At 37.3% G+C, this 25,185-nt stretch overlaps 1 protein-coding gene across 1 annotated transcript in view; it reads left to right on the top strand.

Annotated features, from left to right (window-relative positions):
• The window catches only part of ARF4 (ADP-ribosylation factor 4), a 30,543-nt gene extending 9,785 nt beyond the window's left edge, over positions 1-20,758 (top strand). Inside the window, exons 2-6 of the mRNA XM_006862070.1 lie at positions 8,884-8,964; positions 9,184-9,293; positions 16,868-16,939; positions 18,460-18,585; positions 20,549-20,758. Of these exons, the coding sequence (XP_006862132.1) occupies positions 8,884-8,964; positions 9,184-9,293; positions 16,868-16,939; positions 18,460-18,585; positions 20,549-20,635 (476 nt within the window). The 3' untranslated portion in view covers positions 20,636-20,758. The remainder of the gene's footprint in view (positions 1-8,883; positions 8,965-9,183; positions 9,294-16,867; positions 16,940-18,459; positions 18,586-20,548) is intronic.
• Positions 20,759-25,185: the final 4,427 nt, after the last annotated feature.

The following is a 25,185-nucleotide window of genomic DNA, read 5'->3' as shown; positions in this document are numbered from 1 at the left end:
CACACTCAGCTACGAGTGAGCGGCCGCCGGGAGCCGGCTGGGGCAGGAAGAGACCAGGCCCAGCTTCGTGGTCAGGGAGCCAAGGTTTCCCAAGAATTGCGAGTCTTCTGCACTCACATAGCTAAATTTTGCGTTGCGCTGGTTTCTGATTCATACATACTGTTTTTTTTTTTAAACTATCTGTTCGAGTTTAGGATCATGTTTTCAGACTAATTTTTCCAACTAGCTAAAGTTTAATGCAAAAAGAAAACCCAGGAAACTTTAGAAACTAATTCAGACAGAACTGAACAGCAAACTTTTAGTAACCAAGCAAAATCATGACACTAATTTTTAGGGTTGTTAAAGTGTGGTCAAATAGGTTCCAACTGAGCTACCATATATAGGGTTTCCAAGGAGCGGTATGTGGTTTTGAACCGTCAGTTTGGGGTTAGCAGTCCAATGCTTATCCTGCCACACCAGAATTAGGGTAACCTAGATAATTGCTCTATTGTTTTAAAATTCTTTTATAGGCGAAAGTTTTAAAAAGTGCTTTTCAGAGTTGTTTTTTTGAGCAGCTGAGAGAGAAGGTGCTAACACTTTGTGATGTAAGCACCCCCTCTGGATAGTATTGTGAGTAGCATATACATCACAGCTGATTTCTATGGACATGAATAATGCTGAAAGGAATAAATTTTACTTTCTAGTTCACCCTACCACCAAAGGGAGCTCTGGTAGCATAATGGTTACGAATCCATCTCCTAACTTCAAGGTCGGTAGATCGAAACTACCAGCTGTTCCGCGGGAGAAAGATGAGGCTTTCTGCTCCCGTAAAGATTTACAGCCTCGGAAACCCGGTGCAGGTTCACTCAGTCGGAACCGACCCCACGGTACTTAACAAAAACACCTTTTTTCATTTCCCTCTTATTCCAGGTTCTTAACAATGATAATTGTTCATTCTTTCACAAAGCTAAGTAAAAATATTTTCTCTCTCAGTTTCTCAGATTTTATTTATGAAAAGGAAGGACAGTTATTTTAGGAGTCCAAGGCTATTTAATCTCTGACTGAAATTGGAAATCTGATACAGGATCTGGAGTCAGTGAGAGGACTTTTGGACTCTGACAAATATACAGCTTGTTACTTAGAGATAAACTAGTGCATAATTGTCTTCCTGAAGATGTAGTATGTTGGGCCTTTTACTTAAGAATTTATTGTAAGTGAATTGCTATTTCTCTTTATCTTTTGTGATAGGTAGACTAAAACTCTTGAGAGAGAAAAACAGTAGAATTATGTCTTAAACACGTTCCTGTATTTATTCTTAGGAGTGGTGCCAACTGTTAACACACATGGGTACTTTTAGAGGTTGGAATCCACCTAGAGGTATTGTTGGAGAAAGGCGTGGCACTGTACTTTTGAAGAATCAGCTATTGAAACCCCTAAGGGGCACAGTTTCACTCTCACACAAATGGTGTCACTATAGTTGAAGTCAAAGTGAAGTCTTGTGATAACTGGTTGTATTTATTATATTGGTAGACAATCCCCCTCAGCCTCCAAGTACTGAAAATAAAATGAGAGGAAAAGTATTTCATTTTTGCAGGATGTATAGATCATGGTTTGGTATTACTTGTTTTATGTCAAACGTTTTATTACTCAGGTTTGCAGTGTTTGCTTTACACTTTAATTTTGGGAAAACCAGGTTTTCTTCATTAAAAACTCTGAGTCACAGTGTCAGTTTTCGTGTGAAGTCAACAAATAAAGTATAAATATAGGAGGGATATGTGTATAAATAGAAAAAAGATGGTTTGAAAATTTGTGAATTAAGTTTTCTGTCTGACTTTATGAGTCGTTGACAGCATAAAAAATAGTTCACTTTTAAGGTGTTTCCCTCTGTTGAGTGTTAGAATTTCATCACTCAATGATTGTTTCTTCCATATAACATTAACATTCTCTGGCAGATATGTGTGCTTCCTTTTTCTTTATGAGGCTTGGATAAAATTCATACTGTCTTGAATCATTGGTTTTTTGTTTTTTTTCAAGACTACCCTTTTCTTGTTGCTGTTGTGGAGTCATTTCCAACTTAAAAGACTAACATTTCATGCTTTTTTTCTAGCATATCTTATAAGTCTATTTATTATGTTTGTTTTAGGTTTTTTTTGGACCTGATTCTAAAAATATTCTTTATGTTAAATTTAAGTTTTAAAAACTTATGTTAAAGTTAAGTTTTTAAAAATCAAGAATAAAGTGAAAATTATCCTTAATTCCACGATGCGGTCATAAAATTTGTTCTGTTTACTTCTCCACCTAATAAGAGATGTTGTTTCTCAGAAATCGTAGTTACATGTATGTAGTTTTTTTTTTTTTTTTTTTAACTTTTCATATTAGGAACTCAATTTGTTAAATGTTAGTTGAAAACATTATTGTCAACCCTTAAAATAGAAAGGTTTTGATTAGTTTATATGAGTGTATGATACAACAGAAAAGGCAATAGTCTACCGTTTTATGCCAGTAGAAGTTGAAAGGTAACAGCTACCTTTAGAGGATACCACAAGATATTACTAGCAGAGACTTTGATGAACTTGCTGTTAATGAACAGATTGTCCAAAGTGCAGATATTTCTGATATGTTGGGTAGAAGCAAAATCTAATCTCATAATTTTTCCTTATGTGTGGCCGCGGCAGTTTTATAGTTTGTATGGTCTCGTCTTTGAAGAGGTTAGAATATTAAGATACATGGTGTCCAATAAAAAAGCAAAAACAAAAAATCTGAAAGACGAAGATTATCAGTATTTTAGGTTGCATAATGTTTCAATTTCATTTTTCTATGAACTTTTGGAAACCTACTGTAGAGTAATCTAGTTGTTTTTTTTCCAGTTTTGCATTTTTTAAATTAAGATGTAATTTGTGTATAAATTTCATTCCTTTATAACTCAACTGGTTTTTACTGTATTAACAAAGTCACCTAAATTTCACTGCTATTAAATTCCAGAGCATTTTTGTCACCCTAAAAAGAAACTATCATTAGCATTTACTTCCTGTTTTCTTCTTTCTCTAGTCTCTGCAAACCACCAGTTTGCTTTCTGCTTATTTCAAAAAACAGTATGTGTCCTTTCATATCTGGCTTCTTTCACTTAGCATAGTGTATAGTAATACTTCATTCTATTTAATGGCCAAATGATTCCATTTAATATACCACATTTTGTTTATCCATTCATGAGTTATTGGGGATTTGGATTGTGTCTACTGTTTGAATAAAGCCACTCTGAACATTCCTGAACGAATTGCTCTGTGGCCATGTTTTCAATTCACTTGGGTAACTACCTATAAGTGGAATTGCTGGGTTATATGGTAACTGTGGGTAACATTCTGAGAACCTGGAAAACTTTGGTAAAGCAGCTGTACCATTTTAAATACCTAGCAGCAGCGTAGTGGTTACGAATCAGGCTGCGAACCGCAAGGTCAGCAGTTCGAAACTACCAGCCGCTCCGCGGGAGAAAGATGAGCCTTTCTGCTCCTGTAAAGATTTACAGCCTCGGAAACCCTGTACAGGGTCGCTATGGGTCGGAACCGACTCGACGGCACTCAACAACAACAGCAGCAGCAATATGGAGCTCTGGTAGCGTAGTGGTTACGAATCGGGCTGGGAACCACAAGGTTAGCAGTTCGAAACTACCAGCTGTTTCGCTGGAGAAAGGTGAGGCTTTCTGCTCCGGTAAAGATTTACAGCCTCGGAAATCCTGTACAGGGTCGCTGTGAGTCGGAACCGACTCCACGGGGCACACAACAACAACAAGCAGCAATACATGGGGTCCTGGTGTGGCGCTGTAGGGTAAAGAGCAGTAGGGTAAATCACTGGACCAGAAGGTTGGTTTGAATTGCAAAGCCAGTGGTTCTAACTCACAAGCTTCTCCTTAGAAGCCCTATATAGGGTCGCTATGAGTCAGAACTGACTGGATGGCACTTAACAACACAGTTATCAACAATCTATAAGGAGCCGTAGTGGGTTATGAGATGGGCTGCTAACTGCAAGATCAAATATACCAACTGACTGCTTCACGGGGAGTAAGATGAGGCTTGCTGCTCCCATAAAGATTTATAGCTTCGGAAACCATACAAAGACCTACCAGCTTGGGTCTTTGATACCTTTTGTATCTAACACTTAATAACTAATTCTAAGGACATTTCTGAACCTCTGATGCCTCATCTGAAAAAATTGGAAGAGTAATTGTGAGGATTAAATTATAAAAATCAGTTAGTATTGTGCTTTGAACATAGTAATTCAAGTTTAAGTCATATTTTAATTGGTTGGTTTGTTATGGGCCGTGGAGTCGATTTCGACTCATAGCGATCCTGTAGAGGGTACAGGGTTTCTGAGGCTGTGAATCTTTACGGGAGCAGAAAGCCTCATCTTTCTCCTGCAGAACAGCTGACCTTAAGGATGACAGCCCAATTCGTAACTACTACACTACCAGAGCTCCTGAAGGTATAATTTAAACTTGTAAGTAGTTTGAGAGCTATAAATATGAAGAAAACGCTAAATTTACCTATCAGAAAATATGTTTTGCCTTTCTGAATTTTTACCCTCAATGCTGAGATAATTGAAAGCTGGACTTGTTCACGTAAGATACAGGTATTTCTCTGACTTGTTTATGGGGTTTGAGACATACCTGTACTGTACAGATTGGAGTTTAATCTTGGCTACATGAGAATTGCCTATACATTGAAACCTTTGAGAGCTGGAATGTAATGGAACTGCATTGTTTTTCCAGCTATCAACAGTTGACCCTGGAGAGAAATTGGCTTTGGACAGGGTGTATGCAGCCTTGCCACTTTTCTGTTGCTCCTTAAGTGGAAAAAGAGTTTGCTGCCTTTGACAGGTTTCTGGCAAATAAGCCACAAAATAATGTGGAGAAATCTCAGTGCCAAATATTGCAACATTAACGAAATAACTGAGGTGGCACAAAATTGTTGAATCAATATGTTTTTGAGAAAAGGAACTATAGCAAGTTTTAAATGGTGATGATGTGTACATTGGAATTGGGGTGTCATTTTAAAGATCACTGTTGTTCAGTGCCATTCAGTCATTTCCGACTCATAGCAGCACAATGTAGGGTTTTCGAGGAGTGACTGGTGAATTTGAACTGCCGACCTTGTAGTTCAAACAGACCTTGCCGTCACCAGGACTCCAAAGGTACTGTTGTTATGTGCCTTTGAGTGGGTTCTGACCCATAGTAACTCTATAGGGTTTCCAGGGAGTGGCTGGTGAGCCTGTACCGCTGACCTTGCAGCTCAAACTGGCCTTGCAGTCTAGCACATTAACTCACAGCACCACAAAATCCTTTAAAAAAAATAACAACTTTGGCTTTCCTTTATGTAATCCTGTTACTTTGAGTGCAACTGCAAAACTGTCTTCGTGATTTTAGTATCCTTTTTTGGTGACCGATCTATAAATTATAATGTTATTTAAAAAAATGATTTGGATAGATGCTTATACATCCCCAGATCTTGTTAAAATGTAGATTCTGGTTCAGTATATCAGGAGTGAAACAACTGTTCCTAGCAGAGAGATGAAATAGAACGAACTACTTTGAAGTCCTGTTAAAAACTTACGATAGCACTGTTTTGTTAACACTTCCCTTTTGTAAAAAAATGAAAATTAGTATATGAAATATATTCAAGGCCTTCATATTGGTGTTTCAAAAACTTCAATAAAAGAAATTTGCTTTTAGTGTAAGTTTGTGTTTTTCTTAATGTAATAATTTATTGGGGAAAAAGACTAACAATATACAGTGTGGCCATCAAGTCCAACTCATAGGGATCCCTGTATAGGATTTCTAGGGAATGACTAGTGGGTTTGAAACACCATCCTTGCAGTTACCAGTCTGGTGTTTATCCTACAGCACCACAGCAGGGCTGCAGTACAGAAGTGGAAGAAACTAATTGAATATGCATACAGGCAGGTATTAAACTTCTATTAAAAGAAAAACTGCATTACACCATTCATAGATTTCTACAACTTAAAATATCTGGCCTGGATCTTTTGGGTTTATTTTGTGTGTAGATTTGAACAGTCCATGAATAATGTGAACGTGTCCTTACTGTATCTTGAAGAATTTGTGGGTCATTTGTAACAGGTACATGGTTTGCTAGTAGTGTGAATTGAGTAAATGGTATTATGTTGGTTGGATGGTTTGGTCAGTATAAGAAGGCTCCAAACCTTTTCAGTGATTTAAAAGCACCATGTGTAGCAAGTGAAGGTATTGTGATGAATAATTTGTTGCAAATATGGCTTGTTCCATAAGCTTGTTGTTGTGGTGTGCTGTGGTGTTGGTTCCAACTCACAGCCACCCTGTACAGGGTTTCCGAGGCTGTATAAATCTTTACGAGTCTCCCGCAGAACAGCTGGTAGTTTCAAACTGCTAACCGGGAGATCAGCAGCCCGATTGGTAACCACTACGCTACCAGAGGCGGTTCAAATCTACCAGCTGCTTTTTGGAAACGCTATGCAGGGTGGCTATTAGCCAGAACCTGCTCCATGACACTTAACAGCAACAACAAGAGATTGGCTCAATCTTTTTAAATTAAATAAATGTTTTATTGTGTATTGTGTGATAGTTTACATGGGGGAACATTAGTTTTACATTCATTCTATGATACATCGTTTCATTGCCATAGTTACCACCCTGTCTGTGCATCATCACCCAACCTGCAAGCCTGTACACTCCCCGCCCCCCCGCCCCGTCCTCAGCACACAGTCCCTCTCCCTCTCTGGATCTCAAGTCCTCAGCCACTCCATCTCTTCACGCCATTCTCTCTGTCTCCATCTCAGGCCTCACAGCTTCTCTGGGTGGGGTCCCAATCTCCGCTCTTCTCCAGTGATGGTCCCAGGGCCCTCTGCTCCTAGACTGAAAGGTTAATCACTCTCCTCCTTGCTATAAAATATCCACCTTTACATTTCCAGTCCTCACAATCAGTCCTGGTAACAATTATTCACCATTGTATCCCAAGAGACCCATCTGCATTTCTTTTCATCAGCCTTTCCTAGACAGGTTGAGTACTACTCACTGGAGAGTCTACCATCCTCCCTGCCCTGTGGATCTAGGTTCCCTCTTGAAAGCTTGTAAGCCAGTCACTTCTTACCTTTGTTTCCCTCCCCACATTTTGGGTAGCCAATGTTCAAGTTGCCCATCCCTGTCTACTCTTTGTGTGGAGGGAGTGGGAATAATTCTTGGAGCAGGGATTTGTTTCCTCTTTTGAGCTTCTGCATTTATAGGTGCAGGTCAAGTTTATCAAGTTGTATCAGATGACGCTTTTTTTTTTTTTTTCCTCTTCTTTCTTCGGGTTGAGCTCTGTTCATCCAGTCATTGAAGCCAGGTCAAGTGGGTATCATCTGCAAGTGTGGATGTTCTTGTATCTGTTTGCCCTCCTCTTATCAGCTGGTTAAAATGAGGACAAACTTATATATAACAGTAAAGCAGGACTAAAAAGTCATGGTGTCCTGCCCAAAGATGGTTGCTGGCTGCATCAATTGTGTGACTCTAGCCCTGCTAATAATCCACTCTCATATCAACTATTATTGAAAAGGGCTCACAACACCTCTTCAGAATAGTCTATTCCAGGACTTGCACTTGTCATTTTCCTGTTTTGATTACTGTGATGAATCACCAAATTGTAAAAATTCTGGACACAACCGATTCCAAGCTATGAGTCGGAACTGACTCAGTGGCACTTAATAACAAGAAGGAGTTGCACTGTATACTTTGTTTCTAAATGGTAGTATCAAGCCCAGTTGACCTGAAAGTACTGTACTGTAGTCATCAGAACTTCTCAAGTATTTTAACTTGATTTTAATTGTATTTGAACTTGTTTAAAGACAAATTTATGGAATCCAGGTGTGTGTGGCTCTGTGGATAAACACTGGTCTGCTAACCAAAAGTTCGGTGGTTCAAACCCACCAGCTGTTCCTTGGAAGCCTTATACAGGGTGGCTATGTGTGAAGATTTGGAATGCAGTGCTTACTCTATTAAAATATATTTTGGAAAGAATAAATCTGATTCTCAACAGGAAGAAATGGGAGAAAGGGTTGGATTAGTGAGCAAAGAATAAGGTGTAGGAAGTTTCCGTTTCTAAATAGATCTGAAGGGAGTCCTGATAGTGCTATAGGAGAAGTGTTGGGTTGCTTACCACAGAATTAGTTGTAGGTTCAAACCTTTCAGAAGCTTCCCTAGAGAGAGAGAAAGCTCTTCTGCTCCTATGAAGATTGAAGGATTGGAAACCAGCCAGCAGCTTCTTGAAAGCCCTATACTGGGTTGCCATGAGTTGGAACCAACTTTATGGCTCTTAGAACAACAGGGTATAGTTACATACCGTTCAGCCCCTCACGTACCATCGTGATCTCCTTACCTAAACTGTACTCTGTAAATAAAGGAAATTATGTTTATTAATCACAAACTTTTTTATTCACTTATTTTTATGTGTTCTCTGATTCAGTTTCTAATTTGTCATTTTTAAAATGGCATTTCATAAAATTAATAAGGATTGAGGGTTGGAAGAGATCTAAGATAACTTGATTCAGGTCCTTATTTTATGACTAATTTCTCTGGCTTCAGTTTCCAAAAGTACCTGCTGGAAGGCATTCAGCTAGGTTTTGGTAAAGCTTAGAGACAAGAACCTGAGTGAGCCAGGTACTGCCTTTCACTACTACGTGCTACACTCTAGATGTAAAAAGAAAAATGGAAAAGCTTTCTGTAGGAAATTGTACTTTGATTTTGTGGGTGAGAAATAGGTAAATTCATTTGTAACTATTTTTGCCAGGCTATGAACGTTTACTTCTAATTATAAATTTATTGTAAAATGATTTCTTAGTTTGTGTTTTTGTCAAGATTTTAAAATCTAAAATGTCATCTTATAGTTGGATTGGATGCTGCTGGAAAGACGACAATTCTTTATAAACTGAAGTTGGGAGAGATAGTCACCACCATTCCTACTATTGGTAAGAAAGTTGAAAAGTGACTTTTGTCATAATAATATATTGCAAAGTAAAAATAGTTTAATGTTGAAAGACATACTTTTTGAAACTGCCTTATTATTTAATTTATTGAGTATCCAGTAGGACTTTAAAAAAATTATAGGAGAATTTCATAGTTCAAGGGTTTGTTTTCTAAATGAAATTTTACTGTATTTAGTGGTAATTTTTTGTTTTTCTTTGAAGGTTTTAATGTGGAAACAGTAGAATATAAGAATATTTGTTTCACCGTATGGGATGTTGGTGGTCAAGATAAAATTAGACCTCTCTGGAAGCATTATTTCCAAAATACCCAGGTAAGGAGTGCTCTATGCACTATTATAACTTTGTTCTATGCACTAATGCTTTTATTATGCATCTATAGTGCTTACTAGGATGTTGGGGTTTTACTGTATGTGAGTTAGCATTATCACTACTGTCATATTCTTTAGTGGACTCTGTCATCAGGACTTTGAAGGCTAAATTATCTGGGGTGAAAGGCTTACATGATGATCATACAAGATTTTGGAAGATGTGGAGAGGGATGGGGTAGGTAGTGGGTGTGGTGTAGTTCTCAAGACTGAATGAAGTGTCTCATCAGTTTTCTGAATGGTTTCCTTCTTAGTTTAGAAAGTAAGGTCTGTATAACATTCTGCTTCTGGTTTATTTAATGAATGTAAAACAATTTATTTCACGCACTTAGGTTCTTACTGTATCAAAAATATGTCAAGGTAGACTTAGTAAACTAGATCTGTAGTGTTGATTTGTAAGGTGTTGTATATTATGTTGTTGTTAAGTGTTGTTGAGTCAGTTCCGACCTGTAGTGACCCTTTATAGGGTTTCTGAGGAGCTGCTGGTGAGTTTGAACTGCCAACCTTGTTGGTTGAACTGACCTTATGGTCGAGTGTTTATCCTACAGTGCCACACCAGGACATCATATTATCATGTAGCATTAGATATGCTACATATTACCAGGTAGCATATATAATACTAATCTTTCATGTGGGAGGTCTGGTTTGATTTCCAACCATTCAAAGTATAGCCACCCCGGTCTATCACTAGAGGCTTGCATGCTACTATGATGCTGAACAGGTTTCAGCAGAGCTGTCAGACTGAGATGGATTAGGGCAAAGGCTTTGTGAACGAGCCAGCCAATGAAAACCCTAGAGTAAATCCTGGTCAGATCTTGATGAGTATGAGATCGCCATGAGTCTGGGGTTGACTTGATGGGAAATGCAGCAGTGTATAAGAGGGGCTTTTAAAAGTTTGTGGAAAAATGGAATTAAAAGATACTGTAATTTTTCCACAAGCATTTTGAAGCCATCTCATGTAATATATGGGGAGCACCAATAACAATAGGATAAGCACTGGGTTGCTGACCCCAAGTTCGGCAATTCAAATCCAGCAGTCACTTCATGGGAGAAAGATGAGACTTTCTGGTCCCATATGATTTACAGCCTTGGAAATTGTATAAATGGTTGCTATAAATCTGAATAACAGCAACAACATATAATACAGGTATGGAAGAGACTTTTAATGATTCTATAGAGCAGAGGGTCCCAAATTTGGCAGCATGTTAGAAATTCCTAGAGCAATTAAAAATCTTAAAGCCCAGATTATATAGCTCCAGCTAACTTAAATCAGGATCTCTGGGAATGTTAGTCAGGTATCATTATGAATCACCTGGGTGTCTTGTTAAAATACAGATTTTGACTCAGCAGGTCCTGAGATTCTGCATTTCTAGCAGGTTCTCAGGTGGTGATCTTGCAGTTAGAGGTTCAGTGGTTATCCTATAGCACCACACCAGGATGCGGTTTAAGTAACATGTCATGTTGATTTGCGCAAGTTGTTAAGTGCCTTTGAGTCAGTTCCTGTATAGCAAACCTGTATAGGGTTTCCTAAGCTTTTAAAATCTTAGGGGTAGAAAGTCTCATCTTTATCCTGTGGAGCACTGGTGAGCTTGAACTGGGGACCTTGTGGTTCACATGAGTCCAGTGCTTATTGTATGGAGCCACCATGCTCCCTGTTAAATAAGTGGCATGCTTTATTTTATTAAAAAATTAACATGTCCTGTCTTAGCTTATAATGGATTGGATTATATAAAAGGGGTCTAGAATGTACCTAGGAAAGCAGGCTTCTTGTTAAGCTTTGATGGACGTGGGGTCTTAGGTTGAATCCTGCGCCCCCGCTCAGAACCTTCTGAGGTAGGACATTCCCAGTTGAAAAGACTTGCAGACCAACCTGGAATGGCTACAGGAACAGAAGATACTTCTTGAAAGAAAGACCAACAGGGGGAGAGGAAAAAAATAAACTAAAAAAGCAGACTGTTTGGCTGTGACAATATCAAGTAATCTGTTTGTCCTGAAGCCATCAAGGCAAATATAGCCAGCCCATCAGTATAAACCCCTCTCTAAGACTGACCCTCAAAGGGAACACACAAACAGTCTTGTATGCTCACTGGCAACCGGACCGTCCTGGTCAACTTGTGAGTGTGAGTTGGGGAAATGCCCCAAAGAAGTCATGGGCAGATACTAGCCATAATTCCATAGATGTCCAATGACCTTGAGATGGATGATCTGGCTGGTTTTGAAGTTCAGGGAGGTGTGTGAACTCCCATGCCCAAAGACACTGACCTAGCCCCTGGGGCCTAGAGTTTAGAATGAAACAGCCAGCTGATCTGAAGAGTGGGTGGGGAGTCATGTGAGAACTCCCAGACTTTACAGCCGTACCCATTTGACCTAGCATGGATGACTTGCCAATCAGAATTCGACCAGATGAAGATAAAGAAAGTATGATACAAGGAGCAAGTGTAAATTGCTACAACCTGATCAGCTGGACCTTTGCTTATGAATGAAACTGCTCAAAATCCCAATAGAATAGGGAAGAATTCTTCATATCAAGGATCAAGCATGTCTCTTCAGTACACTGGGTCGATAGGGATGGGCAACTTAGACTTTGGCTACGAAAATCGGTGCGCTATAAAGGCACAAAGTGACTGGCTTACAAGCTTTCATGAGGGTGTTTAGTGTCAGAATGAGAGGAGTAAGACAAACCCCACTGAATAATTTTCCTCTTGTTCAGATGGTGATGAGGGGGACAGGACTTTATGATGCAGGTGTGAGTAATTGTTTTCAGGCCTAATGGTGATGGTCACAACTGTAAATGTACAAGAGGTGCAACTAAAAATGGGGAGCAGTTAATCTGTCATTTCAGGAAAAGGGGACCCTAGGACCATCAAGAGGGAAGAATATGAGAGGAGCAAGGGATCCTAACTGGAAAAGTGGTGACAACAGAGATGGTAGCCAAGGCAATGGCATAGAAAGACAAAGTTGCAGTGGATTTTAGGCTCTTGGACTAAGAAAAGCAACTTGCCTGTGGGCAGGAGGCTGGCTTGCAAAATGTGCCCTTTGAGACATTTAAATGAACATATGTTTACAATGCAGTATGTGTGCATCAACAATAAAAAGGGTAATAGAGGTAAATACTGTTGGCCAGGGGTACATGGAGGGGTTGTTATCATTACATTGATTTGCTGAATGCAAAACTGGTGACTCAATACACAATAAAAGCTTTAAAGTAATAATAATAAAGCGCAGCAGCAGGAAGCCATGCCTTCCCAGGCTGCTCATGCTGTATGGAGAGATATAAAATATAAGTTCTCAGAGAAGCAGATGTTTAAAGGAAAGAAACTGACCTTCCCCTGCAATAGGTACATGAATTTCAGTAGGCATAAGTACATGAAATGATGTCATATATCTGTGTGTATCTGCCATTGAGAGATTCTTGACTAAGATGATTCATATCATGTGGAATTTGGCCATTTTCTGGAAAGCAGTGAGAGAGCTATGAGTATCTGGAAGCAGAGTAAAGGGTGCCATTGAATTTTTGCTCCATTGGATGTCATTGGGGGATTGTGAGGAAGTAACTCTAGGTTTAGATGAAAATCAGACCACAGCCTTTGCTGTAGGTTGCACCTCATTGTAAAGAAAACAAAATCCTCACAAATAAACAACATCCATATAAATGGAAAAAAGATTGAAGTTGTAAAAGACTTCATTTTGCTTGGATCAACAATCACCTATTGGAAGCAGCAGTCAAGAAATCAAATGATGGATCGTGTTACTCAAATCTGCTGTACTAGAACTCTTTAAAGGTGTTTGAGAGTAAAGATGTCAGTTTCAGGACTAAGATGTGTCTGACCCAAGCCATGGTATTTTCAGTAACCGCTGAAAGTTGGACAGTAAATAAGGAAAACCATAGAAGAAATGATTCATTTGAGTTGTGGTTTGGGAGGAGAATATTAAAAGTGCCCTGAACTGCCAAAAGAACAAAAGTACAAACCAATCTGTGTTGGAAGAAGTACAGCCAGAATTCTCCTTGGAAGCCAGGATGGCCAGACTTCGTCTCTCATATTTTGGATATATTATCAGGAGGGATCAGTCCCTGGAGAAGGATAGCATGTTTGATAAAGCGGAGGGTTGGAGAAAGAGAAACACCTGCAGCAAGATGGATTGGCATAGTGGCAGAAGCAGTGGGCTCAAACATAGCAGTGATTATGAAGTTAACACAGAACCAGGCAGTGATTCTTTGTTCTGTTGCATATAGAGTCATTATGATTTGGTACTGACCCAGTGGCACATAACATCAACAACAACTCTGATGTTGTTGTTGTTAAATACCGTGGAGTCGGTTCTGACTCATAGTGACCCTGCACAGGGTTTCCGAGGCTGTAAATCTTTCTCCCATGGAACCACTGGTAGTTTTGAACTGCCGACCTTGAGGTTAGCAGCCTGATTCATAACCACTACGCTACCAGAGCTCCTTCTAGATCAGGGTTGGGGAACCTTTTTTCTGCCAAATTTTATAGCATCATTTGCATGGCATACTAAATTTGGTCAAACATTAAAAAAAAAAAACAGCTCAACTCCAAGTGTGATGGCTAGAATAAGACACCTGTGGTTGTCTTTACATGGCAAGACCACTAATGCTTTTGCAGGTTCTATGACCCACTAGCCAGACATTCTCTACCTCTGCTCTAGACAGAGGTAAAGGAGAAAAGTACAAACTCCTGGGCCCATCCTAAACTTCCAGCTTGTTGTTGTTGTTAAATGCCATTAAGTAGGTTCCAAGGAGCGGTTAGGGGTTTTCAGCATACATCCTTGCAGTTAGCAGTAGTGCTTCTCTTACAGCACCACACCAGAACTTCTGACTCAGATATATGGCTTTATACTATCTTTGGGGTACCATTCAATTCAGTATTACAAAGTGTAAGATAACCCGTGTAGCAGGCAGGTGATTGATTAGTCAGTAACTTCTTACTTACCATTATGATTGAGCATATAGTATGTGCCAGTTACTGTTCTTAGTCTTAGAACCGTGAGGAAATTTCAGCCCTCATGGAATTTTGTTTGGATGGCGATTATCAAAAAAGCACATGATGACAAGTGTTACTGATTATTTGGGGGAAAAATGGAATCCAAATACACTGCTAGTTACAATAAAAAATAATGTAGCTACTTTCTTAAAAAAAAGTTAAAATGTTTATTAACATAGATGTTTAGAAAAGGTGTTTTTTGATACAGTCACATGCTTAAGATTATTGACAAAACTCCGAAAAGTAAAGAGAATAGTTTAACATAGTCCAAAAATAGTTATCAGCCAACTTGAGGCCGATATTGTTTTATCTATGCGTTTGTCTAATGTGCTCCACTCTCTAGATTATTTTTAAGTAAGTCATAAGGAGCCATGTGTATGGTACATGTGAACTACTGACTTTTGATTAGCAGCTGAGCACTTTAATAACTTTACCACCATGGCTCCTTGGAGTAAAGTTAGGTATGAGGTAGAATGTTGTTAATCCTAAACCTTGTAAAGTCTAATCAGACTTTGTTTCCATTGCTCTGTGACTTACTTTTAGTTCTGGAAATTGGACCTATTCTTGGCCTTGTGGACCACCTAAGAATTAAAAGCGCAAGTGTTACCTGATAGTAATATCAGAAAGGCTCTTAGCTAGCTTTTCTAGCATTCCTGATCAGTTCTCTAGGTATATAAAATTTAAGAGAAACTAATTACAGCCATTTGCCATTTTTCTAATTTATACTGATGTTTCTAGTAGTAAATTCCACTCACTTGTTAGAAAATTACAATTTTTGCTGTTCTTTTTTTAAGTAATTTTTTTTTTTTCCTTATACTACCCAACTTTTCTTTAGAAGTCTAGCTTTTTTATAATCTTGATCTTGGGCTATCCTAGAAAGGGAATAATTTGGAATTCATTCTTAAAATTTCCTCCTCAACAATATTACTTAGAGACTGGTGCAGGATTTACATTTTAGAGTAGAATAAAAATAGAATGTTATAAGTCAAGAAAAAACTGGAGAGGCATTGCTCTATATTACAGATGTGGGGGGGTGGGGGTATGTTCTGAAAAGAAATTTTGGAAAAGGAGGAGACATATAACTTGCCATGTTCCTAACATGATGCATGCTAGATCCTTTTGTAACTTCCATGATTGTATTTAATCCTTTAACAGTCTTAAAAGGTTAGTGCTTTTATTTTTTAGAAGGGGAATACAAGCTCAAGGATTAGGTAAATTATAAAACTAATTAAGTAATGCTGAGTTGTGGATTTGGGTCTGTCTATCCATCACACCAAGGAGCTCTGGTAGCATAGTGGTTACGAATCGGGCTGCGAACCTTAAGGTCAGCGGTTCGAAACTACCAGCCGCTCTGCGGGAGAAAGATGAGGCTTTCTACTCCGGTAAAGATTGACACCCTCGGAAACCCTGTACAGGGTCGCTATGGGTTGGAACCGACTCGATGGCACTTAACAACAATAACAATCCACCACACCAAGAATTTTATCAAAGGACAGGATGTTTAAAATGTTGGTTTTCATAAAGATAACAGATTTGGTTAGGAAATTTGCTTAGGCCAAAGGAAATTAATGTCATTTAATGACTGTTGCCTAAAATAAGTATGAAATGTCTCTGGCAAGCTCAGTACTGTGTGGTTAACCAACGTAACTTATAGCACAAATCAGTTTGTGATAGCATGAGAAGTGATCAGCAATACTTTAGAGGTTCGGGGGTGTGTTGAGAAGAACATTGGAGTCAGTTTCAGTGCTTACATGATTATAATTTAACAAAGTCTTTATGAAATGAAATTGCCATCTCACTCTAGCTGAAAATGTGCTTTCCCTATTTGAAAACTTTTAGAAAGTCTTAATTCAGCTTAATTGCTTCTCAGTGTCATTTCTTTTATACGATAGAGTATAATTTGTTATGTGATAAATAGTTTGAACTTTTGTTTTGACACTTCCCTTGATCCTAGAGTTGGCAGGCAACATGTTTTTCTTTCCTGGTAAACATAAAAACTACTATAGCCCACCCCCTTTTCTTTTTTTAATTTATTATATTTATACTGTATGCATACCTTTGGAACCTTAGTTTTTCCTTTTGTCCCTACTGTATGGCCACTTTGTTCTTACACTTTCCTGCACTAGGGAACATTGTTGTCATTGAGTAGCTTCCCGACCCATACTGACCAGGTATAAGGGTTTCCGAGGAACAGAGCTTATAGTTCAAACCGACTTTGCAGTCCACCGCATTAACCCTGGTGCCACACCAGGGTACTAGGGAATAGGACACAATTAATTCTTTAGCATTGTTGAGAGTAGTCAGTTGGGTAAGATATCTTTTTAGATTTAAATAAATGAGTTATTTGAATGACAAGTACTGCTTAAATCAGTTTCAGTTTTTAGAGCCTTGAGTTATTTTTTGGAGACACTTTCTTCCTTCTAACCCTGAATATGGTTTTGTTGCTTGTACTTATTTTCATACTAATGAGTCCTTTAAATCTAAAGGTTGTAACTTATTGAAACCATTTTTCTGCAGGGTCTTATTTTTGTGGTAGATAGCAATGACCGTGAAAGAATTCAGGAAGGAGCACAAGTCCTGCAGAAAATGGTAAGTTTTATATTTGAAATTATTTTCATTTCTAAGGAGTTTCTGTGAGTGACAGTGGTAACGTTAGTGTTTGGTACATAACTATAATTAGATTACATAAATGAATTTGTTTTTAAGATTTTGGAAGAACCCTGAGGAGGATCTATAATCCACAGGTTCTTAGAAATACATATAAACAATCTGTTAAGAGTGCTTTTTTAAAAACACATGGAAGAATAAGTAAGTTGGAGTAAAATCCTACCTAGTTTTTAGAATGCTTGGTGAGTGATTCTGATGCATTTATCTGGTTGGGGATGTCTGATTTAGTTGACTCCTTTATTTTATAAAGTCTAGAGTTTGGAAGTTGTCACTTTTCCCCAAAGATGATCAGGTTCAATTTTCTTCAAGGTATTCCTGTAATGACATTAGGAATGCTCTGTAACAGCAACCATTAATTATAACGAACTCTACCTGGTGGTAATGGCATTTTGATTTACAGTGGCATTTTGGCCTTGCTCGATATTAATGTTTTCGCATATTCGTACCATTTTTAAAAAGTTGGAAGGGAGAGAAATGGTCGAGGAACACTTTTAGAAGACCTTTATTATAGTTCAAAACTGGTAGCTATAAAAATATTACCGAAATGAATACTTCACTGCTCCTAAGGCTGAAAGTGCAGCTTGTACAATGAGTGTGCCAGTATATGTGTAAATCACCCAGTACTGTTTTTTCTTAATGAAAAGAATGTCACCAGTTTCTTTTTTTTTTTAAACAGCTTTATTGAGACATAATTCACATACCATAAAGTTCACCTGTTTAAAATACACAAGTCAGTGGCTTTTGGCATACTTATAAACTTGTAAGACACAGCCTAATTTTAGAAAGTTTTTATCACTCAAAGCAGCAGTTACTCTTCATCACTGTTAGCTGTCAGTCTTCATCATCTTTTCTATTACAACCTGGGCATCCACTAATCTGCTTTCTGTCTCTGTAGTTTGCCTATTCTGTACATTTCATATAAATGGAACCATATAGATCTTTTATGAGTGGCTTCTTTCACTTAGCATTATTTTTCAAAGTTCATTAGTGTTGTATTAGGTGTTAGTTCGTCATTCCTACCAGTTTCTTCTCTTGCTACTATTGCATGTCCCATTTTTCTTGATGTTGCTAAACCCCCAAACCAAATTTATTGCTGTTGAGTTGATTTCAACTCCATAGTGACCCTATAAAATAAGTACAACTGCCCTTTCGGGTTTCCATTGTTTCAGGAAATGCTTAAGAGTGGTGTAGGAAGGCTGGGAAAGTACAGATTTGATTGGCTTGAGAAAGTCTTCATTTACTTGAAGACATACGATTGTTTGCTGTAATTTAAAACTAAAGGATATGAAATTTGTTAAAAGAGTACCTGAACCTTTATGTAATTTTAGGTTGATGTTAAGTAACATCAATAATGATGTTCAATAAATGGAAGATAGTGTTTTCCTGTTATATAACTGGATTTCAACTTGATAGTTGTTAATACCTTAGCTTGTATTTTCCAGCTTCAAGAAGATGAGTTGCAAGATGCAGTATTGCTGCTTTTTGCAAACAAACAGGATTTGCCAAATGCTATGGCCATCAGTGAAATGACAGATAAATTAGGTCTTCAATCTCTTCGCAACAGAACAGTAAGTATTTGGAGGTTTCTACTAGCCTAGTCTTAAGTATTCAGTTTAAGCATTTATTAATTAACTAATTATACCATTTGAACAGATAACAAACAGCTTTTAGAAATACAATAATGTACTCTTGTTTACATAAAAATGGGCCATTTCAGACTTTGTTATAATGTTTAGTATAGATAACAGTGGAAAACTGTATTGTAGGAGAATTGGAATATTTAAAGACTTGATATTCTTAACTTTTAATTTGTATCTGTATAGCTGTACAGGAAATGTTTTAGATGTTTAATATTATTTGTTTGCTCGTTAATATCAAAAGCTCTTGGAGGTACCCTTAATTATATTAAACTAGATTCTAAAGTTTTTGGTATACAAGGTTATAACAAATGTACTTGCTCTCAGCTTATCACTGATTAGAATATTGGTGTAAAACAGTATTCTTTCTAAATTTGTAACAATATATACACATATATATATGCTTTATATATAATCCAATTGCCATCAAGTCGATTCCAACTTGTTATGCTTTAAGTGACCTTGTATAAGGTTTCCGAAGAGAAGAGGGTGAGTTTGAACCGCCCACCTGGTGATTCAAACTGACCTTTTGGTCCAGTGCTTGTCCTACAGCACCACACCAGGACTCCATTTCTGACTCATAGCTTGACACACTATAAGGTTTCTAGGGCTATAAATCTTTACAGGAGCAGAAAACCTCTTCTTTCTCCCACAGAGCAGCTGGTGAAGTTGAACTGCTGACCTTGTGGTTAGCAGTCCATTGCTTATCCTACAGTGCCACTAGGGTGATGTCTCTCTGTCTATATATATTTATAGACATAAACAATTAGTGTGTTGCTTTACAGTAGTCTTACACTGACTTGTCATCAAGGCAAATACTGTGCCATGGCAATAAATCATTCTAGACTGACATGTCCCAGACTAATTTAAACAAGATAACCTGTGATGTTTTCCATGTAAAACTGTTTTCCATATTACATGATTTCATGTTAGTTGGAACTTTATGGTATATTATGCAATTATTAGATATAAAAATTCATTGTCATTCTTAGAAGCACAACTTTTTTTTTAATACATGAGAATAAAAACAGTGAAATTATCTGTAAAGCTTGCTTTGCCCTTAAACTATCAACAGCTCTCCTACTCTTTAAAACAATTGCCTCTTCTACTTTGAAGTTAGTTTTATAAGAAATAAGATTAAAAGAATCCAGTGGGTAGTTTTATCAGTCACTGAGTTTTCCATGAATGTTCTCTTTAGATTAAGTCGTGTATGATTAAGTGTAATGAATAGGTAGGAGTAGAATGACATACAGAATTTTTTTCTTCTTATTGTGAACTAGGACATAGGAGAAGACTTCCAAACCTCTAAAGGGTAGATAATTTTGAGTGATCTGTAGCTTGTGAAATTACTTAAATATAATATTATTTGTTAACTGAATAAAACACTGACATGCTCACACATACTTATTCCTGTAGGTACACAAGGAAATTTCATAGTTAAATTTGTATTTCATTTTTTTCACAAACTTTTTTGAAGCTCCTTTTGTATATATGCATCTATTCTCATATACATTTATGGTAACTGGTAACATATAATGGAATTTGGAGGAGATGCTTAATTTTTTGATTAAGAAATTTTGTCCTTGGTGTAATCAACTGTGTGAGACCAAATGGTAAACATTTACCCAAAAGCAAAGATGACAAGGAGAAAGAGTCAGGGAAAGTAGATAGATGAAAATAATACAGGCTGGGTGGACCTGGTTAGTTAAGAGTTGACATAATTTGGGGTTTGTAGCCACTGTCTTGGAACAATTTGTGTATGAATTATTGAATGGGAGTCTAATTGTGTAAACTGTCACCTAAAACAGTAAAAACACCTTTTAAAACAGATTTTAAACACTGGTTATACATAGTCTTTTTAATCAAGTCTTTTCTTGTTGCCCTTTCTTTACAGTGGTATGTTCAAGCCACTTGTGCCACACAAGGAACTGGTCTGTATGAGGGACTTGACTGGCTGTCAAATGAGCTTTCAAAACGTTAAATGAAACACAGGATATCTAACCAAGGACATATTTGATAGAATTGGCCTAGGCTTGTTACAACAAAATTAGTTTGCATCTTGGTTATTAAACAGTATATGGGCCTGGTTTGGGGCAAAATATTACAGCTTCTAAACTTACTTTGTTGCCAATTATTGTTCACCAAGTAGAATGTTGCTGTTTAGCAATAAGCTTGGTTTCAAAGAAATTCACCTTAACTTGGGGGAAAAAGTGTCCTCATTATACTTCCCTTAAGCCTAAATGCCTGGACATACCTTTGTGACATCTTTAAATAAATCCGTTTTGAATGTCTTTTTTTTTTTTTTTTAAACAAAATGTTATTATTTCATAAAAGAAGTAATTTCTGTATTAAAAAAAAATTAGGTTTTAGCACTATATTATGCATGCTCCACCTTGTTCCAAAAGATATTTAATGTATTTTTTTCCCAAAATTTTATTTATTTTGTTGTTGAAAATATACACAGCAAAACATACACCAATGAACAGTGCTCATTTTGAATTATCTTTTGATCCCAAAACAAATAATGTTTTGAAGTTACTCTCTTGCTACTTTACTCTCATACCTTTATCATTCCTGGGACAGTCTGCTGATTTAAAATATAGCATTCCATTTGTATTTATTTCTCTCCTTGCCAAAAAGATTTTCTAATACTGCTTGTGCCAGCCAGGGAAATGCTCCAAAACACTAGTCAGATCTCTTGCACTGAGTAACTCCTTCCCCTCTCCTCTCATTATTGACTCCTGGCTTCTGTTAGCCAAACTTAATGTTGGTGTGGTTTGAAATTGATAGCTAATTAGTTCTGTACTGGTTGCAAAGAATTCCTTTTGAGGTGGTTTTTAATATTCAGCAGATTGTCTTCTTTTTTATTGAAACTTTTTTATGTTGCATGTTGCTTTTGGCATCAGCCTGACATTTTGCCCGGCATAATAGTACTGCTGATGTTTTTTTGATTACTGGTGAACATATCTTCAATATGAGTTTTTGTAAAACTCATTGAACTCACAAAGTTTCTTCATAACCCATTTGGAATCATTCCGAATAAAATGATAAAACGTGATTGTGTGTGTTATTTTTGAGTCTTGAAGATATTTGAAGTGGATTTTCTTTTTAGCAAAATTAATTTGCATACTTTACATACTGTGAACAATAATATAGATCTCAGTAGGTTTATTAATTGTTTAAATTAGACACAAAATATGGGTTGTTATGTGTATAACAGTGGGGACCAACTTAAAAATTTCTCTCTCTTTGATAAAATATGATTTTGATACTGTACATTTGTAAAGTCAAATCAAGGAAAGCTGTAATAAAATGCACTGCCCAAAAAGCATGTATGTACGTATGTGTTTGTTTCACAGCTAACATTCATTTTTAAAAAATCAAGTGGTTTGCACTGGAAGAAGAATACACACACTGCTGGTGATATTACTCTTGTGCAAAGTCAGTACAAAGTTCACAGGCACCTTTCTTTTAACTTTACAAATTTCAGAATGTCAGAAGAAAGGCGCCCAAGTTTTGTTTTTGTTTTCCAAACAGCTATCTAAGGCAATAAAGGTATATATACTACTCACATCAACTACTTTATTAGGTTATTATGGATTCGACTTGACGACCTATGAGTAAACTTTTTTTAATGATTCTTAATGGTTTGTATAAATTTGGTTAAGATTATGGATTGAAAATTTATTTCTACAACCAAGTACATACTGGTAAAAAATATATTTTGAAAGATTTGTATGAAAAAAGAACCTACAAGATTCAGCGAAAGGAAATTGGGATTAAGTAGTTGGTAATTGTCAAAATCATGTTATTGGGATCAAGTATAGCTTCACTTGTGTCACTTGTGGACTTTTGTCTTTCCTAAGCCAACCAGACGAATTTTCCTCCTTTCTTCCTCTCCCCTCAATAAAAAAAATGTCTCATTTCTTGTTGGATAAAAGAAATATGGTGCAGTATATATATATGGCTCGATAGGGAAAGCATTGGACTGCATACAACAAGGTTGGTGGTTCCAGCCCACCAGCCTCTGTCAGAAAGATGAATGTTTTGGTACTATAAAGTCACTGAGTTAAAACTAACTCTATGGCACATATCATATGTAGTTTCAAAGGATGTTAAAGAAAAGACAGGAAATTTCAGTAGCCTCAGTGTAATTAAATTGTCACACTTAATTTTAAAAGCTAATAAATAAATTGAAGACGCTTTCATGCACTCTGAGGGGCGTTTGAAGAGAATTCCATATAATCATACTTGCAGTATGAACCAGATCTTAAAATTATCATCAGAAATGACATCATTAAAAAACTCTAATTGCCAAAAAACCCCCACAAAACTCTAATTGCCTAATTTCTGTTAAAACAATTTAAAAATTATTTTCAAGATTATTCTGTTTAAAAAGTTATGGTTAACTGATGGTGGGGAAGAACATTTTATCTACAGAAAATACTCTTTACTCCAAGTAATAGTATTATTTTCTTTTAAAACCAAATAGAAAATATCCCTTTACTTCATCTCTCCACTCTACAACAGAAGTAAGTGATTAAATGCTTTGGGGAAAAGTATATACTGAGTTAACCTCTAGAATGTGTTTGAACATCCATGCAATACAAACAAGGTCCCTCCATTGACCTGATTTTTGAAATGTTCCAGTATTTATTAAATACTTGGCACTGTCAAGATTCATTGCTTTTACTGTTCACTCAGACATTAAAGTCTGTTAGTTGTGACCTCTCCTACAGGACGCAATATAGTAGCCCTTAGATTAAGAAGTATTTTGTCAAATTTGTTAAGAGGGAGTTTGGTGTGGTGCTGTTGTAAGATAAACACTGGACTGTGAGGTTGGGGGTTCAAAACTACCAACCTCTCCTTGCAAACCATTCTATACAGTGTTACTATGTGTCAGAATTGACTATGGCAACAACAACGATAAAGAAAAACTAAAGAGGAATTGTGATTCCCTTAAGTTTATTAGCAGCAGCAGCACTGGGAATAGACCATGTTTATCTGTTGTCTTTCTGCTCCCATAAAGATTTACAGCCTTGGAAGCCCAGTTCAGGGTCGCAATGAGTCAGAACTGACCACGGCACATTACAACAACATTCTGCTGTGGTTCTGTAGGATCAACACTTGATTGCAAACCACATGGTTGGCAGTTCAAACCCAACAGCTGCTCCTTGGAAACCCTATCCAGTGGCTATGAGTTGGAATTGACTTGATGATACTAACAATATACCCCTGTTCAAGGAGCCCCGGTAGTGTAGTGGACTGAGTTGGGCTGCAAACTGCACGCTTAATCCTTTGAATCTACCAGTTCCCTGGGAGAAAGATGAGGCTTCACTGTCGTGGAAATTCCATACAGGGTCACTATGAGTTGGAATTGACTCCACAGAATACAACCATCATCCCTTTATTCGGAGTCCAGGTGTGGTGCTCAGGAGAATCATTGGACTGCTAATTAAAAGGTCTGGTTCAAGCCTTGCTATGAGTCAGAACCGAATGGATGGTACTAAGTCCATAATATTTTCCAGCTGTTTAATCTAGCTTCTCTTTTAATACCAATATTTTGGTACATACTTGGTCCCAATGATGTTTCTACCTCTTCACCTTGCATACCCTCTTGAAAATAAAATTTAAACGTTAGATAAATTTTCTAGTCTCAGGGTCTCATTAGGTGCCGTCAAGTCAGTTTCGACCGAACAGCGACCCTATGCACACCAGAAACTAATCACTGCAGCTACTACGTCAGTTTATCTCCTTGAGGGCCCTTCCTCTTTTCTGCTGAACCTCCACTTTATCAAACTTGATGTCATCTACAGAGTCCCTCCTGGTAACACGTCTGAAAGTATGCAAAGTCTTCACCATGCTTGCTTCTCAGGAATATTCTGGCTGTACTTCCTCTAACAGATTTGTTTGTTCTGGTAACCCCTAGTACTTATAATAATCTTCAATGCTAATTAAAATACATAAGACACTTCTATGGTGGTGGTGGCAGTGTGCTGTGGAGTTGGTTCCGAGTCATAGCGACCCTGTATAGCGTTTCCAATGCTGTAAATCTTTTTGGGAGCAGAAAGCATCTTTCTCCTACTGAACAGCTGGTAGTTTTGAACTAAAGACCTTGAGGTTAGCTGCCTGACTCATAACTACTACGCTACGTTCCTTATTCACTGTCCAACTTTCACATGTATGTGAGTCAATGAAAATACCATGGCTTGCTCAGGCCATCTTAGTTCTCAAGGTGTAGGAATATGTAATAATTACTTTCAGGCAGTGTGCGATCAAATGTGACATTTTTGGTCATGGAGGGTTTTTTTATTTTTAATGGTCATGGAGGTTTGAAAGTGATTTCTGATTTTGAAATTGTTAATGTGCTTATCCTTGGTGGCATGCTAGATGTTTCTCAACAGTACAAATTTACCATGACTGAGCCATAAGAGCAAAATTAGTATATGTGCTAGCACATTATCTGAAGATTTAACAGTGGGGAAATTAACAAAGCAGTTGTAAAGTTTGATTATTGAGGTCAAATTTGGA

Source organism: Chrysochloris asiatica, unplaced genomic scaffold (genome assembly GCF_000296735.1).
Source record: "Chrysochloris asiatica unplaced genomic scaffold, ChrAsi1.0 scaffold00046, whole genome shotgun sequence".
Classification (NCBI taxonomy): domain Eukaryota; kingdom Metazoa; phylum Chordata; class Mammalia; order Afrosoricida; family Chrysochloridae; genus Chrysochloris; species Chrysochloris asiatica.
The sequence above is the reverse complement of the archived record's forward strand: the minus strand, read 5'-3'. Positions and strand labels throughout refer to the sequence as shown.